The following is a 19,237-nucleotide window of genomic DNA, read 5'->3' on the forward strand; positions in this document are numbered from 1 at the left end:
TCTAACGCTGGTTTTGACGGCTACCGCCGAACTCTAAATCTAGCCGTTATATTCTACATAGATTTAGCTATAATGGTCGGTTACCTTTTATACTTGTAAATTCAAAAACATAACAAAAAAAATCTTAGGTAATTTTTATATAACTTGTTAAATATGAAAAATCCAGTCTCATTAGCATACATGGGTATACAAATATGTGCACATTAAAGGGCCAAAAAAATAAAATAAAAAATGTATGCTTACCTGATAAATGTATTTCTGGATATGGTGAGTCCACTGCGTCCTTAATTACTGTTGGGAATATCACTCCTGGCCAGCAGGAGGAGGCAAAGAGCACCACAGCAAAGCTGTTAAGTATCACTCCCCTTTTCACAAACCCCAGTCATTCGACCAAAGGGAAATGGAGAAAAGGAGTAATACAAGGTGTAGAGGTGCCAGTAAAAAAACTGTCTTTAAAATAAAGGGCGGGGCTCATCATATCCGGAAATAAATAAATTTATCAGGTAAGCATAAATTCTGTTTTCTTTCCTAAGATATGGAGAGTCCATGGCATCCTCAATTACTGTTGAGAACCAATACCCAAGCTAAAGGACACCGAGGACTAGGGAGGGACAAGACCGGTAGACCTAAACAGAAGGCACCACTGCTTGAAGAACTTTTCTCCCAAAAAAAGCCTCAGCCGAGGCAAAGGTATCAAATTTATAAAATTTGGAAAAAGTATGCAGAGAGGACCAAGTTGCAGCCTTGCAAATCTGTTCCACAGAAGCTTCATTTTTGAAAGCCCAAGAAGAAGAGACATCCCTAGTGGAATGAGCTGTGATTATCTCAGGAGGCTGCTGTCCAGCAGTTTTAACTGCCAAACGAATTATACTTCTCAACCAAAGAGAAAGTGAAGTAGCAGTTGCTTTCTGACCTCTACGTTTCCAAGAAACTAACAAACAATGAAGAAGACTGGAGAAAATCCTTAGTCACCTGCAAATAGAATTTAAGAGCACGCACAACATCCAGGTTGTGCAACAAACATTCCTTATGAGAAGGATTATATATATATATATATATATACTGTATGTGTGTATATATATATATATATATATATATATATATATATATATATATAATATATACTGTATGTATATATATATATATATACTGTATGTGTATGTATAAAAATGCACATTATAAATTATAAAAGCAAGTAGGGGTGCTTTCTAACATCATCTTTCTAATGGTGCAAAATGACATGCTGGGTAACAAATGATTGTAATATACAAAAGAAAAGTACAAATGTATGTAGCAGGGTTAGCCTTAAAAAGGCATACAGGATAGAGAAATACATTTTGTAGCTTTTTGTATTTTCGATCTATTCTTTTATGCTAACCCTGTTGCATAGCTGTATGTTTACAATTAGAAGACCGCAATTGCATGCAGAGGTTTTGCGTTTATTATTTACCCCCTTTGCATGTAAGGCTTTGTCTGGGGAAGGTTTAGCTTTAAAAAGGCAGTAGGGTGCTTGTAAAGGCTTTTGCACAGATAAAAATACCTTACATGCAAAGGTGGAAATAACAAATGGAAAATATCTCCATGAAATTGAGTTCTAATTATTTTTTTACATACAGATATGCAACAGGGTTAGCCTTGGGAAAAAAAGAACATTATAAATTATAAAAGCAAGTAGGGTGCTTTCTAACATCATCTTTCTAATAGTGTAAAATGACATGCTGGGTAACAAATGATTGTAATTTACAAAAGAAAAGTACAAATGTATGTAGCAGGGTTAGCCTTAAAAAGGCATATAGGATAGAGAAATACATTTCGTAGCTTTTTGTATTTATATTATAAAATAAGTAATTGGAAGTGCAAAATTACACAGACTTACTATAAAATGGGAACATTATAAATTTAAAAAAAAATTGAAATTATTTTTTTATACTGAAAATGTTCATGCAAGGGGAGCAAAATAAACATTTATGCTGCAATTATGTGGGTGCACTAAAATATATAAGACAGAGAAGCACTATAATGTGGCACCAATCCAACTGACATGAAAGAAAACAGCTCCTGCTCTAAATGCTGTTTAGCAGATCTGATCCCTTTCATGCTGTGCCTGCTTGTAATTTATAAAGTCAATAGTGCACGTGTGAGGAGGGAGTCACGTGCACATGCAAGGGGGGTCACGTGCACACTCCGGGGGCTCTCGTGCACACTCACATGCACACAATGGGGGGAAAAATGCAAATAGGCTAATCTTGGATTGGAAGATAAAATTTGTCACTCACAGTGAGCCCATCCTCCTCTAGGCGTGGGAGGTGGACAAGCCTCAGAACAATTGGTAAAACAGACAGGAGAAAAGTAAGTTTTATAATAATTTTACTATCTAAGTTTTTATTTTGAATGCTCATATACATTATAAACTTAATCCTCTATGTGGCTGTATATTTATTTTGGTTTTGTGTTTTGTGCTGTGTTGACTGGTCCTTTAACCCTTTCCTGGATCTCCTCCAAAGGAGTCTCTGCCTGAAGAGACTCAGACAATGCGTCAAACTAATAAGCTGCTGCACTTGTCATGGTAGCAATACACACTGCAGGTTGCCATTGGAGACCTTGATCAATATACATCTTTTTCAAGTAAGCCTCCAGCTTCTTGTCGATTAGGTCCTTGAAAGAGCAGCTATACTCAATAGGAATAGTAGTTATTTTAGCCAGAGTAGAAATCGCCCCTTCCACCTTGGGCACCGTCTGCCATGACTCCTTAATGGAGTCAGCCACCGGAAACATCTTTCTAAAAAACGGAGATGGGGAAAAGGGAATCCCAGGTCTCTCCTATTCCCGAGCAATAATCTCTGTAGCACGGTCTGGCACAGGAAACATCTCCACAGAGAAGGGAACATCAAAGTATCTATTTAATTTACTAGATTTCTTAGGGTTGACAACAACAGGAATATCGGAGTCATCCAGGGTAGCCAAAACCTCCTTTAACAAAACACGAAGGTGTTGAAGCTTAAATCTGAAGGATACAACTTCAGCATCAGAAGAAGGAATAATACTATGCGAATCTGAGATCTCACCATCAGAGACTACCGACGTATCTTCCTCTTCAGACTTATGAGAAAGAGCAACTTGGTTAGCCGGGACTGGATCATAAACCTAACTATCTAGCTTGCATTCACCAGAAGGCACACATTCTTGGTCCATATTGCAATTAAAATTGACAGAACACACACAATATTTTTTTTATTTCGAATGCCAAATTAATGCCAACACCTCCCTCTAAACGGAGGATTTAGACAAAGACAAAACCACCTCTACACCTCAGCGCTATCACTGAGGTGCCTATCTGCCCCCTCTGCACTCCGGAATAGGATTGCGACTCTGTTCTCTGATCGCAGCAGTTCCGGATCATCTCTGCAGAGAAAATTACGTGATCTGGCACATGCAATACAGGATGCAGGCACTCAAAAAAGCCCAAAAGTTTAAAAATCGAAGAAATCCTTTATTAATACATATATAAAATGTGCAGACAGACATGGCAGGACAGGTAAGGACAGTCTGACGCGTTTCACGCCCCCTAGTGGCGCTTACTCATAGAGTCTATGAGTAAGCGCCACTAGGGGACGCGAAACGCGTCAGTATGTCCTTACCTGTCCTGCCATGTCTGTCTGCACATTTTTATATATGTATTAATAAATTATTTCTTTGATTTTTAAACGTTTGGGCTTTTTTTGAGTGCCTGCATCCTGTATTGCATGATTCAGTTCTTGCGGCTTCATCCACCGCTCCCCCGCTACGGCACTTCGTGTGAGTACAGGACTATTTTGTTTACCCCTCATTGAGGGTTTGACTTCCGGGTTACGTTGACGGACGCCAAGAGCTGCGGTTGTATCCAAAAAATTACGTGATTACGTGATCGGCTATAAGCTGCAAAAACTGAAAAAACGCACACTTTTAGAAGGAAATACCGCCTCAGAAAAGGATCCGCCTCTCTTCTTATGTCAGAGACGGTCCCGGCAGCCATTAAAGAAAAAAATCAATCTGAACTTTGTTCTGTTAAATGCATTAGGTGTTAAACTGTTGAGCTATTCCTAAACTGAGACACATAATTCCCCCATCCGTTTCTCAACCGGATTCCCAGTGAATAAAATAAAACCTACTGAGCCACCAGTGATTCTAACACTCTTTACTGAATCACTTCTCTAATGTAACAGCCCACAGTGCCTGCTCCCTGCCATTATGAGTCCTGTTTGTTAATTCAGGAACGTAGCCCCAGTTAAAGTGCAGTTTATTCTGCTTTAGTGCCAGTGTTCTTTTCCCAAAAAAACAAAAATGGCACTTATCTGCACCTCTGGCTGCAGGAGGACAGCTCACCCGGCATGAGAGGAAGCCCCTCACAGAGACCTGTGAAAATAAGAAAGGACAGAGTAAACTTACTCTGGCTTTTTAAACAAGGGCAGCAACCTGTTAGGAAATCGCAGTGAGGCACACCTCACAAGTTCCTAACTGCTTAAAAAGCTACCACTGTCTTACTGAAGAAACTAACATGGAGTATAGCTAGACCCAATCTTGAGAGGAAAAATCAGAGCAAACCTACTCTGGCTTTCAAAAATAATAAAATCTTGATTGAAGAAAAATCTTTTACAGACAACAAAACTTCACCTCCTCCATGCACCGAAGGCAAAGAGAATGACTGGGGTTTGTGGGAAGGGGAGTGATACTTAACAGCTTTGTTATGGTGCTCTTTGCCTCCTCCTGCTGGCCAGGAGTGATATTCCGAACAGTAATTGAGGACGCTGTGGACTCACCATATCTTAGGAAAGAAATTACATTGAAGAATTTGTTAGACTATCAACCCTGCACTTCTGTGCATTTAACCCTAACAAAGGTATTGATCACATAGAAGAAGTACTGCTTAGGACCCGCAGAGCCCCAGTGGAAACTTTTGCTGATCCAATCAGCAGTAGTAGTTACACAGCTGTAGTTGTGCAATTAGCGCTGCTGACTGGATCCGCAACAGTTTAAACTCAGGACCAGCAGTATTCTGTGGGTCCCGAGCTATACTTTTACTGTGTGTTTAACTCTTGGCAGGGGTTACACAGAGTCAATAGTGTTAAAATGACATGCTTTTATAAATTAAAATTTAATTTTCATACTATTATGGCCCTTTAAGGACATATTACTGTATTTACATTGACCCTCATGCAATATTTGCATTCCATCATGGAAGAACTTATGACTTGAAAAAACAGCTGCAACATCAAAGAAGAAAATGTATACATTGTTGTACCCTATATAAACAAAAGCACGTTTATCAGAATTGTTGCCAAGAGAGATCAAAATGCAAAATCTGTAACCTCGATTTTCAAAATGCTGCAATTTACCTAAACCAGTCTTTTAGATTTGCAGCACTTTCAAGTGACATAATTTGCTTTTTGGCTTCCCTAGAAAATGTAAGACAATAACTATTTTGCACAAAAGCAAGAGGTGCTAATGTCCTTATAACAGTATTGGTGGTAAGACATATGAATATAGAACATGAATGGCAACAATCAAGTTTGTTTAATATTTGTTTTAGCATTAAAAAAAAACTTTAACATTAAAAATATCTGTGTGAATATGAAAGCACAAAATGTGTTTTGTAGATAGAGATCAAGACAGCTGAAACATAACAGTACAAAAATTCTATGAAAATCTCCTCAAAAAGTGTTTTCTGAAGGATGGCTACACAAGTGTACAATACCAAGCCCATGCAAAGCACTGGTACAGTTGCACAGTGCAAAGGAACCACATGATTAGTGACTTTTTATTTAGTTTTGAATGACCTTGAAAAAACTGTGGCCTGGAACAGACCCCTAAACTTGAGGTAGCAGACTGTCCTTTTAATATAGAATATATAAATTTTACTTTGTTCTCTTTGTATCCTTTGATGAAAATCAGTAAGCTTAAGGAGCGTGCACGCAATTGGAGCAGTATAAGGCAGCAGTTTTACAACAAAGTTATTCATTTGCAAGAACACTAGGTGGCAGCAGTGTTTCCTGTCATGTATTTCACCAGAAATGCGCTCCCTACCAAGGTATTTCTTCAACAAAGAATACTATGAAAAATGAAATAAATTTGACAATTGAAGTAAATTGGAAACTTTTTTAAAAAAAAATTGTACTGTATGAATCACAAAAAATAAATTTCGGGTTTGCTGTTCCTTTAAAGGGACACTAAACCTTGCAATAAAGTTCCTTTCAAACGAATAAAACATATGTAATAATCATATTGACAATATGCTTCAATTATGAAATATGTATTGTTTTCTGTATATTCTTATCACAAATTTAATAGATTTCCAAACCCACACTTACTAGTTTCGATGTCCGTAACCAATAGTCCCTGATAACCTGCGTTAACAATATGGCCGTAATCCGCCGTACTGCGCATGCGCTTTATTTTTCATGCGTCATCAAAAACGTCACTATCCTTTTGAGCTGCAGACCGCCGTAATCGAGCTTTCTCTTCACAGATGTTCCAGCGTTCTCGAGCAGGTAAGATGTGCGCGCTTAGCTGCTATAATACCCTTAGTAATAACGAGCATATATACAATATATTACGCATTTAATACCTATGTTAAAAACATATATTTGCAATTGGATATTATATATTGAACATATTCTGAATACCACTACATATCTAGATGAGTAATACATAGCGACGCTACTTGAAATTAATTCCCCTGGAAGTAACGAGCATTTAAACTTAATATTTATACATGCATAAAAGATTTGATGAATGAAACTCATATTCAAACTAATTTTAAGATTCAATCTATGTTGAAATTTCAGTCAATCACGTATAGAAATGTCAATACCAATGACACTTAGATAGTCACGGTTATCAAGATGGGTTCCCCTGTAAAAAACGAGCATTTAAAATTTTTATTTTTCTAACATGTTATACTATATATTCGGAACGAAAGTGATATACTTAGAAATAAAATCAGTATTGTAATTTTGATTTTAAAGAAAAGTATTCATATCACGTATAATTGCATAGTCGCGGTTATCATAAAGAGTTCTCCTTGAAAAAGTGAGCAGATAAGATTTTTTTTTTTTTCATCCGTTTACAATATATTATGAATCAAATTCATATATAATGCAACAAAACACATTATTATGTTAATTTTCACTTGCAAGTAAACTAATCAGTGCAATGGGGAATATTGTATGTTCACTGTTATCAAAATGAGTTCACCTTGAAGTAACGAAAAGATAAAGTTTATTTTTGAAGACTTTTACAAGATATTATGAATGAAATAAAATTGCAAACAATAGCTTGCTTATCGAGTTCGTGGGTGGAGAAGAGACATGCAAAACACATCCATAAATTAGGGCTAGAGATAAGAAAATATAGGTCCTATATCAAGCTGTTATCGTAAAACAGACTTATACACAATTGGAACGAATACCGATGTAATGGATATACTTTTTTTAATGCGCATGCGTTATGCCAGTAGATGATTGTAATGGCGATTGTATTCAAATAGCCAATATACGCATGCGATAAACGGCGGAATAATTTGCGCATGCGCGCGATGACGAATCCTTGGGATAATGATATGCATGCTAGAACATAGCGATTGGACTGACTGTATTCTAATTTAGACACTGAGAAAGGGGGTTTGGCTTGGGTGACGCGATTTCAAGGATTTTGTAAGTACTTTTCTAACGCAAGAAATACTCGTTTAATATTCGAATCAGGTAAGTTTTAATCCTTAAGTTATTGTTAATCGATTTTAGGTAGTTAAGTGGAGTAAAAAAAGCAAAGTTTTGGAATCCTTTAATGTAACAACATAAATAATTTGGCCAGCAGAAGTGCCAATGACTTACTGACAACAACAACATGTTAAAATACAGATTTAGGCAGAACATTTTACAAATCAAAAGACAAATTAAAAATGTACAAAAGTGCTCTTAAAGGGACACTGAACCCAAATTTTTTTCTTTCATGATTCAGAAAGAGCATGCAAATTTAAGCAACTTTCTAATTTACTCCTATTATCAATTTCTCTTCGTTCTCTTGCTTTCTTTATTTGAAAAAGAAGGCATCTAAGCTATTTTATTGGTTCAGGACCATGGAAAGCACTTGTTTATTGGTGGGTGAATTTATCCACCAATCAGCAAGAACAACACAGTGTGTTCATCAAAATGAGCATCTAAACTTACATTCTTGCATTTCAAATAAAGATACCAAGAGAATGAAGAAAATTTGATAATAGGAGTAAATTAGAAAGTTGCTTAAAATTGCATGCTCTATCTGAATCGCGAAAGAAAAAATTTGGGTTTAGTGTCCCTTTAAAAGAGTAAGATACTTTAACATATATAATTGTGACACTAGCCTACTTAGATGTTTATGGTGCAAATCAAAACAGTACTGTATTCTAAGAATGATAACCTCTCTACATTCACAGAAGGCCATTATCTGTAGTACAGGGCTGTTCAAACTAATGTCCAGGCCCACATCTGGCCTACAAAGGTTTTTTGCGTGACCCTCAGCAACTCTGAGCAGAAAAAAATACATAAATTATAAAAAAAGCAGATACATTAAGCAATTAAGCATGTGTATTTCTACCACATTGTAAAACTGAGTAGTAATGAGTTAATTGCTATAACTTTACTATAAATGTGATTATAATCTATTTTTTTCTGAGGTGTTATCTATAGCATAAATAAACATTATGTAGCCCTTGGCCAATCCCCTCATTAGAGACGAGCACTCCATACAAAATCTTTGGTCACCCCTGGCTTAGAACATGGCATTTCTGACACATTGTTCTTATCTGAAGATGGCATGACAGAGTTGGAAAAGTTCCAAATCACAGCCGCACTATTTAGTTGTGATTGCCCAAAAGTACTTTATTTAGTATACATGGTTTCAAAGTGTCAAGCAACATTTCTAGAACAGCTCTTAGTCATGTTGGCATGACTAAGTGTTGTGTTCAAAAAAGTTGTTTCTTTGTTGTTAGTTCAGTGACCTTTCAGCTTGCACATCAAGATTTGAAATACAGGCTGTACATTCCTGATTATTGTATTTCTAACATGGAGTTGGAACCATGACATCATATTAAAAATTCTAATTTAATTTTACTTAAATTCAAAAATCACAGAAACCAAATGCTTTTTATATACTGAATATTGCTATTATCATAATTTATTTGTAGGGCGCCAACAGATAAGCCCATTTTAGGATCTAGGACCTTAACAGTAAACACACTCAGTTCAGTCCCCTTCGTAGCGATTTCATTTCTCAGGTTGCTGGCCACATCAATCTTAGTAAATCATGTGATTATGTTTATATGTGTTACAGTTTGTGTTCCACTAGAGGTGAGCTCTGTGGATGCTCCATGCTAGGCTATTTATTATAGATTTTATATAGGAGAAAACCTTTCTAGTATATATAGTTATAGCTTGTACACACATATGCAATAATGTCAGCCTTTGTATACACACATACCTGCAATCTCTGTAGTAGATCATCCCTCTCAGTCTCCAGCTCCCTGAGATCTGGTCTTTGTTCTTTCAGAAAAATAATCTCCTGGGTTCAAGTAAATAAAAAAGAGATTCAGACAAAAACTGAGATTAGCGCACTAGAACTTAAAGGGATGAATTCCCAATTACAAAGCCAAATCACCAGTTAGATAATATAGTCATATTTGTTCTACTAAAGGAAAATGTGTGGTCATTTATTGTCATGCAGGTTCATCAATGCATATCTGATAAATATTTGACTATGTAGTTTTTTAGTAAAAACATTTTTCCCCTAATTTATCCAATAGAGGGCTAGATTATGAGTGGATCACTAAATGTAGCGCTCCCTCTCCCGCGTTAACTTCACTTGTCAGGTTGCACTCGTATTATGAGTTGAAAGTAAAAGATAGCATGCAAGCGAAACCTCAGAAGCACGCAAAATGGTGAACTTTGAATATTGAACGTATTTTCCCATAGAATTCAATGGCATGCACAAATTGAAAAACAAAACAAAAAAACTTACTCATACTCACACGCTAACCCGATAACGTTTATTCAAGTGCGCTAAACCCACCATGAAAATTGTGAATATTTCCCATTTAAGGGCTAGATTACAAGTGGAATGCTATATATTTGCACGATAATTAACAAGTCATTACAAGTGGCTGGTTATTGCTACCTCGAGCTTGCAAGGTTCTGATGCCATCTCTGACGGCATCAGAACGAGGCTCCTATTGGAGCCTATGGAAGCACAGTCTCGTGTGCACAATGCTTCCAAGCAATGCGAAAGCAAGTTCGCATTCACATTGCTGTAAACTTGTAATAACAGCGCACATTAGCGTGCACTGGTATTACAAAGTGGAGCACAAATATTGTTTCAACCCTAAATATTCTTCACAAAGAAGATGTTCTATTTATTATTAAATAAATATTTATATTTCTATCTGATGATTTTTTGGTAAAATATATATATATACACATATTTAGACACGTGTATGTATGTATCTCTATGTTAAAGCCCTTAGTAGCCCTTTTTTTTTCTAACACCTGAGACTTTATATCTTTGAGACCTTTATTTTTAATTATCAGATAGTGTTAAAGTGAAAGTAAAGTTTCCTCTGTTGCTCACCGTTATAACATATTATGTTTTAAATCAATAGGACTTTCATTCATCAAATTTCTATTACTTGTTTGCAAATCAAGTTTTACCTGAAATAAATTCTGAATTGTATCGTCGATAAATGCAACCCGTTTTATTGGCTGCATATTACTTCCTGGTCACATTCTTATTTGGGCCAACTGAAATACTGTCCGTTAGGCGGCCGTGAAGCAACGTCATCAGCCTATTGTGGCATCTGTGCATGCGGTAAATCAACGATCTTTACTTTTTTCTTCAAAGCGCGTGCCCTTTTCGCGCATGCGCAGAACATTTGGGACGGACTGAGCAGAAATGTCATCTGCTTTGAGTCCCTATTTGATACATTGAGGCGCATCGCATTGCCCAAGGATTACTATGTAAGTGCCTCTGTCCGTTTCAAATGAAAACAAAACAACTAGACCACTAGACCACTCTATACGTAAACACTGTAAAAAATAAGAAGTAGAAGATGGGAGGAGTTAGCAGGAGAACGGTATAACGAGAATGTAATAAAAAAAATGCATAAATCAATACATTTATTAGAAATAAAAATAGTGATTTGCTTATTATACATTTAGGCAATGCAGTACTTTGTTCAAATGGGACCAAATTTACTTTCACTTTAAGTATAACTGTACTGTTACATGTATTTTTTATGTGTTTGTGCAACTTTTTTGGCTCGCGCAATAGTTAACCAGAGCTCTGAAGTCGTGCTAACTTGAAGTGCATTAAATTTGATTGCGCTCAAATGAACGTCTTTACTTTCAACTCGTAATACACTTGCTATTTCCGCCGTATGCAAAAAGCCGAGAAATACCCTTTATCGATTGCGCGCTTCAGTTAGAATGCCACTCGTAATCTAGCCTACAGTTTGATAAAAGTGCATTATCCTATATATCTCTGTGGCCATGATGGAGAATCTGTATAATTTATGATTATGTGGCCCTTAAAATGTCTACACATTACTTATATTATACTTGAGCCATGGCAAAAGTGTTTAAATCCACTGTGTTTAGGGCAGAGAAAGGAATTAAGAGGGGAAAAAGGAATGGCAGGGTGTCCTGTGGGGTAATACAACAAATATCACATCATTGCTCCTTCTTCAGAGGCCAAGCAGGTGGCTCTAGAGGAAGTCTCAGACAATTGCATGGGCCCCTAAGACTTCCCCTGACCACTGATGCTCTATAAAAAACTGATTAAGTCCACAGCAAAATCTTCACAGAAACACATTTGTATGAAACCATGAGAGAGCTACAAAATGGACTAACGGTAAAATAGTTTGAGATAGGAAGTGTTGGTCGATATGCTTTGTTGCATTGTCACTGCTAACTATTAGTTTATGGTCCCACGAGCATTGTTTATTGTTAAATGTTGTTTTATCCTATGTGTCATGTTACCATTGATGTCATTGGTAATGCCATATACATAGTGATTAGTGATGGGGGGTTTTCTTAGAACAGGGAGGGCTGCTGTATTCTGAGGTAAATTATTTAGAGGATATATATTTTTTTTAATTGAGGATAAGGTAAAGGATAAACAGTTGCTGAGGAAGTAAGACACAATGAGTGTGCCATAGGAAACGCCTCAGACACGTGCTCAGCATGTGGTCATACATAAAAACTGTGTTTTTTTATCACATCCTGTGAATCAATTTAGAAATGTTATGGGACAGTAAAATCACTATTAAACTTTCATGATTCAGGTACAGGGCTCTATTTAACAAGCTCCGTATGGAGCTTGACGGCCCCTGTTTCTGGCGAGTCTTCAGACTCGCCAGAAACAGCAGTTATGAAGCAGCGGTCACAAAGACCATAACCTGTCCGACTGCTCTGAGCAGGCGGACAGACATCGCCACAATACAACCCGATCGAGTACGATCGGGTTGATTGACACCCCCCTGCTGGCAGCCCATTGGCCGCGAGTCAGCGAGGTCTGGCGGACCTGATCTGCAGTGTCGGATGAGGTCCGCCAGACCTTGATAACTATGCCCCACAGTATTCAATTTTTCTAATTTACTTCTATTATCTAATTTGCTTTGTTCTCTTGGTATCCTTTACTGAAGAGCAAATCTAGGTAGGCTGATAGGAGCTTAGGAATGTGCACGTGTCTTTAGCAATCTATGTAACTATGTATAACATTGCTATAAACAATGTTGCCAATACAGCTGCCAGATGGCTAAGGACACATGCACGCTCCTAAACTCACCTAGGCTTAAGCTTTAACAAAGGATGTCAAGAGAACTAAGCAAAAATGAAAATAGAAGTAAAATGTAAAGTTGTTTAAAATGTCTTGCTCTATCCAATCCATGTAAGTTTAATTTTGACTTTACTGTCCCTTTAAACAAGTGTAACCATTCCTGCTACAAAGCAGAGGACGGAAGTCATGGAGAATGCTTTCCAGGGCTGCATGCAGAACTGAGATTATATCCCTATTATAAATCCTCACCTCTTCTTTGCTCTTCAGAAGCATCTCTAGATTCTGCTGTCTTTCTGATTGTTCATCCCCTTGCTCTGCATTAGGCTCTGACGTGGTCTGACTTTCCAGCTCTGCAACCTTATTGATGACAAGATAGAATCATTGTTAAAATAAAAAGGTACAGCTCTGCATCTCTAGACAAGACAGTCATAGAAATGTATCATTCAGTGATAGCGCAGTAGATCTATAGAGTAGAAGCCTGGCGCCATGATACTTTTTGTTTTGTTTTTTTACCTTTCAGTGCATGAATAATGATTGTTAGTAGACAAACAAAAACAGAATTTATCATATTTTATATGTTTCCCTAAATCTAAAGCTTTTGTTCTGGAACTTAATCAATGAAGCAGTGGGTAAGAATTTTCAAACAGTGCGCATTAAGCAAGTAAGTATTTCTGCATACGCCCTTAAAAAGGATTAGGACACACACACAAACACACGTACTCTAAGAATGTAAATATCCCCCTCAGTATGGATATCTTTCTATGCTGACCCTTTATATTGTGGGTTTAAAGGACCATTAAAGACAGTAGAATAACACAATCAACAACTGCATGATAAAAAGACAACGCTATAGCACTTGAGCCCCGATGATCGAAAGTGCTACGAGGCGGCAAAATATTCAAAGGGACCCGCCGCTATGTCAAGTGAGCCTGTCGGATTATTCCAAGATCTCAACATAGCGACATTTCCGAGAGCTGTTTACTATACACGCCATTGGTTGGCGATACTGGCTTATACAACACTCAGCATCTCCGACCATATTGGTGATGTACAGTAAATGATCCCTTGAATATTACTGGTATCTGCCTAATCACTAATCCTAATGCCCCTAAACCGATTTACCCAATGATCTCAAACTAACACTAAACTAATAAAGGTTGCTAACTATTAACCTCTAAACCGCCACATACCCACCGCAATAAACTATTAACTGCTATGTCTATAACTATAAACCCCTATGCCCCACATACCTACCGCAAGTCCCTAACTATATACCCCTATGCCGTTACATACACACCACAAGTATCTAACTATTAACCCCTATGCCGCCACATACCCCAAACACCTAACCCCCCTCTAAACTAAATCCCCTAAGTAGGAAATAAAAAAACATCAACGTAAAAAAAAAACATAATAATAAACCTAACCCACCAAACCCCAAACACAATCTCACCCTACTCTACCTAACACCTAAGCCCTCTTCTAAAATAAACCTCCCCTCTACACTAACCCCAATAAGTTATAAAAAGATTAAAAAAAATCTGTTACAAAAAAATAAACTACAGTTTTTAAAATAGAAAAACATTATATGTAACACTAAACTACATGCCCCATAAAATAAAAAACCCTCCCAAAACAAACAAAAAAATACCCTAAAACCTAACACTAAAATAAATTACAACAGCCCTTAAAAGGACCTTTTGTAGGGCAATGCCCTAAAGCAGTGATTTTTAACCTTATTTTTGCCGTGGCACACTTTTTTACATTAAAAAATCCTGTGGCACACCACCATCCCAAAATTTAAAAAAAAATCACACATTGTAGCCTAATACAGCATATATATATATATATATATATATATATATATATATATATACACATACACACAAACACACACATACTGTATGTATTGTGCTGTTATGCCATGCCTCCTACAAACTACCCCTGCACTGGGAGTAAAAAACAAGCAAAGTTTAAAAAATATGTCACACTGTTGTCAGTCTGCCGTGGCACACCTGAGGATCTCTCATGGCACACTAGTGTGCCACGGCACACTGGTTGAAAAACACGGCCCTAAAGTGATTTTAGCTCTTTTGCAAACAATTTTTACAAAACTCCACACCTACATTAAAGTAACCCTCCACCCCCAAAGATAACAAAATCTAACTTTAAAGAACCTAGACTACAAAATAAAATTAAATATAACAAACCCTATTCTTAAAAATAAAAAAAAAAAACACCCCAAAAAAGCCCAAATTAACCCCAAAATTGTTACTCACAGTTGGTGGGGAATCCGGCTCCTCTTGAGCCGATGCCGGGGCCCTCTTTATCCAGACTCCCATCTTCACGGCAGCAGAAAGGGGACTTTCGTGGCAAGAACTTTTTAAAATGTTCATTCTTATTATCCTTTTCTATTGGATAATTAGAATTCAAATTTAAAAACAGTTCTTGCTATTGGCTGATACAAATCAGCCAATAAGGATTGACTGATTTAAAATCAGCCAATCAGAATGAAGTGGTACCCCTATATATTGGGGTTCCATGCTTCCAGGATTTCAGTGTGTAGCGGTGACCACATGAAGAGCAGGGCTCCAGAAGAGAGCCGAAGACCAGAAGATGGAAGTCAGCCTCTGAGAAGATGGATCCCCAGCTCCTGGATGAAGAGGGCGGATTCCCCTTCAACTGTGAGTAACACTTTTGGGGTGTTTTTATTTTATTTTTAAGAAAAGTTTTTTTTAAAGTTTTGTTTATCACTTGACAACAGAGACTGCTTGGGCTTCCTGAAGCTGTGACGTATATCTACGTTATGCGATATGCTAGGCTATGTACCGCATGACATAGATCTACGTTGTATTGTCTCAAGGGGTAATAAAAAAACTAATCTGTTAAACATTTCCTAAAGGGATATGAAACCCAAAAAGTTATTTTGTGATTTGGACAGAAAATACAATTTTAAAAAAGTTTCCAATTTACTTCTATGATATGATTTGCTTTGTTCTCATTGTATTCTTTGTTGACAAGATACCTAGGTAGGCACCTGGAGCACTACATGGCAGGAAATAGTGCTGTCATCTAGTTATGGCAGGAAATAGTGCCGCCATCTAGTGCTCTTAATAAATAACATTCTTGCAAAACGCCTGCAATATAGTGCTCCAGACATGGGCCGGCTCCTAAGTATACGTCCCTGCTTTTCAACAAAAGACACCAAGATAAGGAAGAAAATTTGATAACTGTAAATTGAAAGTTGTTTAAAATGTTGTGCTCTATCTGAATCATTAAATAAAAATGTAGGGTTTCATGTCCTTTTAAGCTATTTGCCAGGTTGTTTGTCTCTTCACTTCTCCCCAGTCTCGAACATTTCCTGTTTTCACCTCCCCGTCTCAGCACCCACTCACAGATCACCTTGTTTCTCAAGAAAATGCTAAAGACAGTACATTCCTATTCACACTATAGACTCCTAGCTTTTTTTTTTTTTTTTAATCCTTATAACCTTGACAGCTTTAATTCATTGAAACCTAGTTCCAAAATGACATTGAACACAATATGACACAGCAAGGGAAAATTAGTACATGCACGCAGCGAAACACTGCCATTAAGGTTTTATTTTGAGAACTTACACATTGGTGCTAGCTTTTATAATAGCCCTGAAAGTGATGCCATTAACTGCTTTGGAGCCAGAATCAAACTAAATCCTAATAGCAGTTTAAATAAAGTACAGACTGGGGACACTAGAGAGCTAGAACAAGCAGACTTGCTCTGACGCTAGAGAGTGAAAAAATAAGAGTAATATATTATATTACACAAAGGGTTGGTACCCAGCCGCAAACCAAAAAATCTATAACAGTGAAAGAAATTCAATACCATCTGGATAAACTTTTCATCGTTTGTCAATATATATGTTTAACCCTTTGAGTGCTAAGCACTTTCCCACCTGGGTGCTAAGGTTTTCTTAAATGGTTTTTTATTTAATATTTTTAAAAAAAATTTCTTTTTACTTTTTTTTATTTATTTCAGATCCCCAAGACTTACACCGTTGAAAAGGTTAGGTGATTACCTTTCTAACGGTGGGTCTTGGGGGTCTGTAGCTGCTTAGATGCCTGAGATACAGGCTTCTAAGCAGCATGCCCCCTGCTCCTATATTTAACATTGTTAATGTTAAATAAAGTTGCGCGTGACGTCACCACGCAAAACGGAAGCCCCGGCGATGCCTTTCATTATGCAGCACCGATCGCTGGGGTAGGAGCGGGTGGGAGCCCCCAGATCTCCCTCAAGTTGGGAGAGTGCTAGTGACAGCTCTGAGCCGTCATTAGCACCAGAGTGGGAAAATTTGTGACGGCTCAGAGCCGTCATTAGCACTCAAGGGGTTAAACAAGTATTTCGTTTTGTTAAAGGGACATGAAACCCAAAGATTTTCTTTCATGATTCAGATAGAGAATACAATTTTTAAACAACTTTTCAATGTATTTGTATTATCTAATTTGCTTCAATATCTTGGTATTCTTTGTTGAAGAAGCAGCAATGCACTACTAGAAGCTAGCTGAACACATCAGGTGAACCAATAAAATGAGGCATATATGTGCAGCCACCAATCAGCAATACCTAAGTATCCTTTTCAATAAAGGATACCCCAAAAAACTAAACAAAATAGATAATAGAAGTAAAAGTGTAAAGTAAAGTTGTTGAAAATCACACGCTCTGTCTGAATCATGAAAGACAAATGTGTTTCACGTTGCTTTGACAGACTGAAATAAAATGTAGAAACAACATTACTCTTTTAAACAAGCATTTTTTTTCATTTGCACTTTAACTTTACAATTTCAGTTATTGTGCAATTATTTCCCTACTGTGTTTAGAAGAAGAAAGAGATTTTGACAGATATGAAATGATCAGCCCTTTATAAAAATATGCTCTTCTGGCTGTAGCGCAAATAAATGTAAGTGTTTCTCTACTTTGTCAGCCCAATTCAATCAATGTCTGTGATTTCTGCTGTTTGAAGCTTGTCCACTTCTAAAGGCTTTTTTTTTATTCTGTGCTGCCCACACACATGTATACACAGCTGCCTTCAGATACGCACTGGCACTTGCTAAGTAAATGACAGCATGTACTGAAAAGCGTTTACCTCTGGGAATAGATGTCTAAAAGGGGCACTACCAGAAATGCAACACATTCAAATGATTAAAACCCTAAAAAAATATTTTGTGATTCAGACAGAACATACAATTTAAAAATACGTTTCCAATTTACTTCTATTAACAAATTTGCTTTGTTCCTGTGGTATTCTGTGTTGAGGAGATACCTAGGTAGGCATATGAAGCACTGCATGGTAGGAAATAGTGCTGCCCTCTAGTGCTCTAGCAACTGGATAACATTCTTGCAAAACCGCTGCCCTATAGTGATCCAGAAATGGGAAGGCTCCTAAGCTTAAAGGGACAGTTCACCCAAAAAATGTCTTCCCTTTAAATTATTCCCAATGATCCTTTTAACCTAATAGAGTGTATTAAATTGGTTACAAGTAGCTCCTTTACTCCTATTTCAGCATTTGAAATAGCTGATTTAGCCTGTGGTATCGCCACCTACACTGAACAAATTAATACTGGAGTATAGGCTATTGAATAGCCTAAGTAAACACAGCCAGCAGAAGAGATTACACTCTCAGTGGAATGCAGGATAGTTAAAGGGACACTGAACCCAATTTTTTTCTTTTGTGATTCAGATAAAGCTTGAAATTTTAAGCAACTTTCTAATTTACTCCTATTATCAAATTTTCATCATTCTCTTGATATCTTTATTTGAAATGCAAAAATGTAAGTTTAGATGCCGGACCATTTTTGGTGAACAACCTGGGTTGTTCTTGCTGATTGGTGGATAAAGTCATCAACCAATAAAAAAGTGCTGTCCAGAGTACTGAATCAATAAAAAAGCTTAGATGCCTTCTTTTTCAAATAGAGTAGCAAGGGAACTAAGAAAAATTGATAATAGGAGTAAATTAGAAAGTTGCTTAAAATTGTATGCTCTATCTAAATCACGAAAGAAAAAATTTGGGTTCAGTGTCCCTTTAAGTAAAGAAATGATCATTTTCCATTGTTCTCTCTATGTATTGAGCTTTGGTGTTCCAGCCAAATAAAAGATAAGGAATCAAGTCTGTTTACACAAACTTAGAACATAATGAGATCTGATATCACTTTTAAGTTCAACCCATTGTAATAGGCTGTGGTTTCAAAGCACAAAATCAGCTACTTCATATACACAAATAAGCATGAAAATTGAATTTCTCAAATATTTTATACTCTGCAGTTTGTATAACAAGTCATTTAAAATACATGAATGGAAAATAATTTTACAGTGTAATGTCCCTTTAAGTCCTCGCTTTTCAACAAAAAGATACCAAAAGAACAAAGAA

General features: G+C 36.9%; 1 protein-coding gene across 2 annotated transcripts in view; it reads right to left on the minus strand.

Annotated features, from left to right (window-relative positions):
- The window catches only part of HOMER3 (homer scaffold protein 3), a 529,180-nt gene that overhangs the window by 106,394 nt on the left and 403,549 nt on the right, over positions 1-19,237 (minus strand). For both annotated transcript variants that reach the window (XM_053702909.1, XM_053702908.1), the window contains 2 exons: positions 13,087-13,194; positions 9,490-9,570 (listed from right to left, as the gene is read on the minus strand). In XM_053702909.1, coding sequence (XP_053558884.1) covers positions 9,490-9,570; positions 13,087-13,194 — 189 coding nt within the window. The remainder of the gene's footprint in view (positions 1-9,489; positions 9,571-13,086; positions 13,195-19,237) is intronic.

Source organism: Bombina bombina, chromosome 2 (assembly GCF_027579735.1).
Source record: "Bombina bombina isolate aBomBom1 chromosome 2, aBomBom1.pri, whole genome shotgun sequence".
Lineage (NCBI taxonomy): Eukaryota > Metazoa > Chordata > Amphibia > Anura > Bombinatoridae > Bombina > Bombina bombina.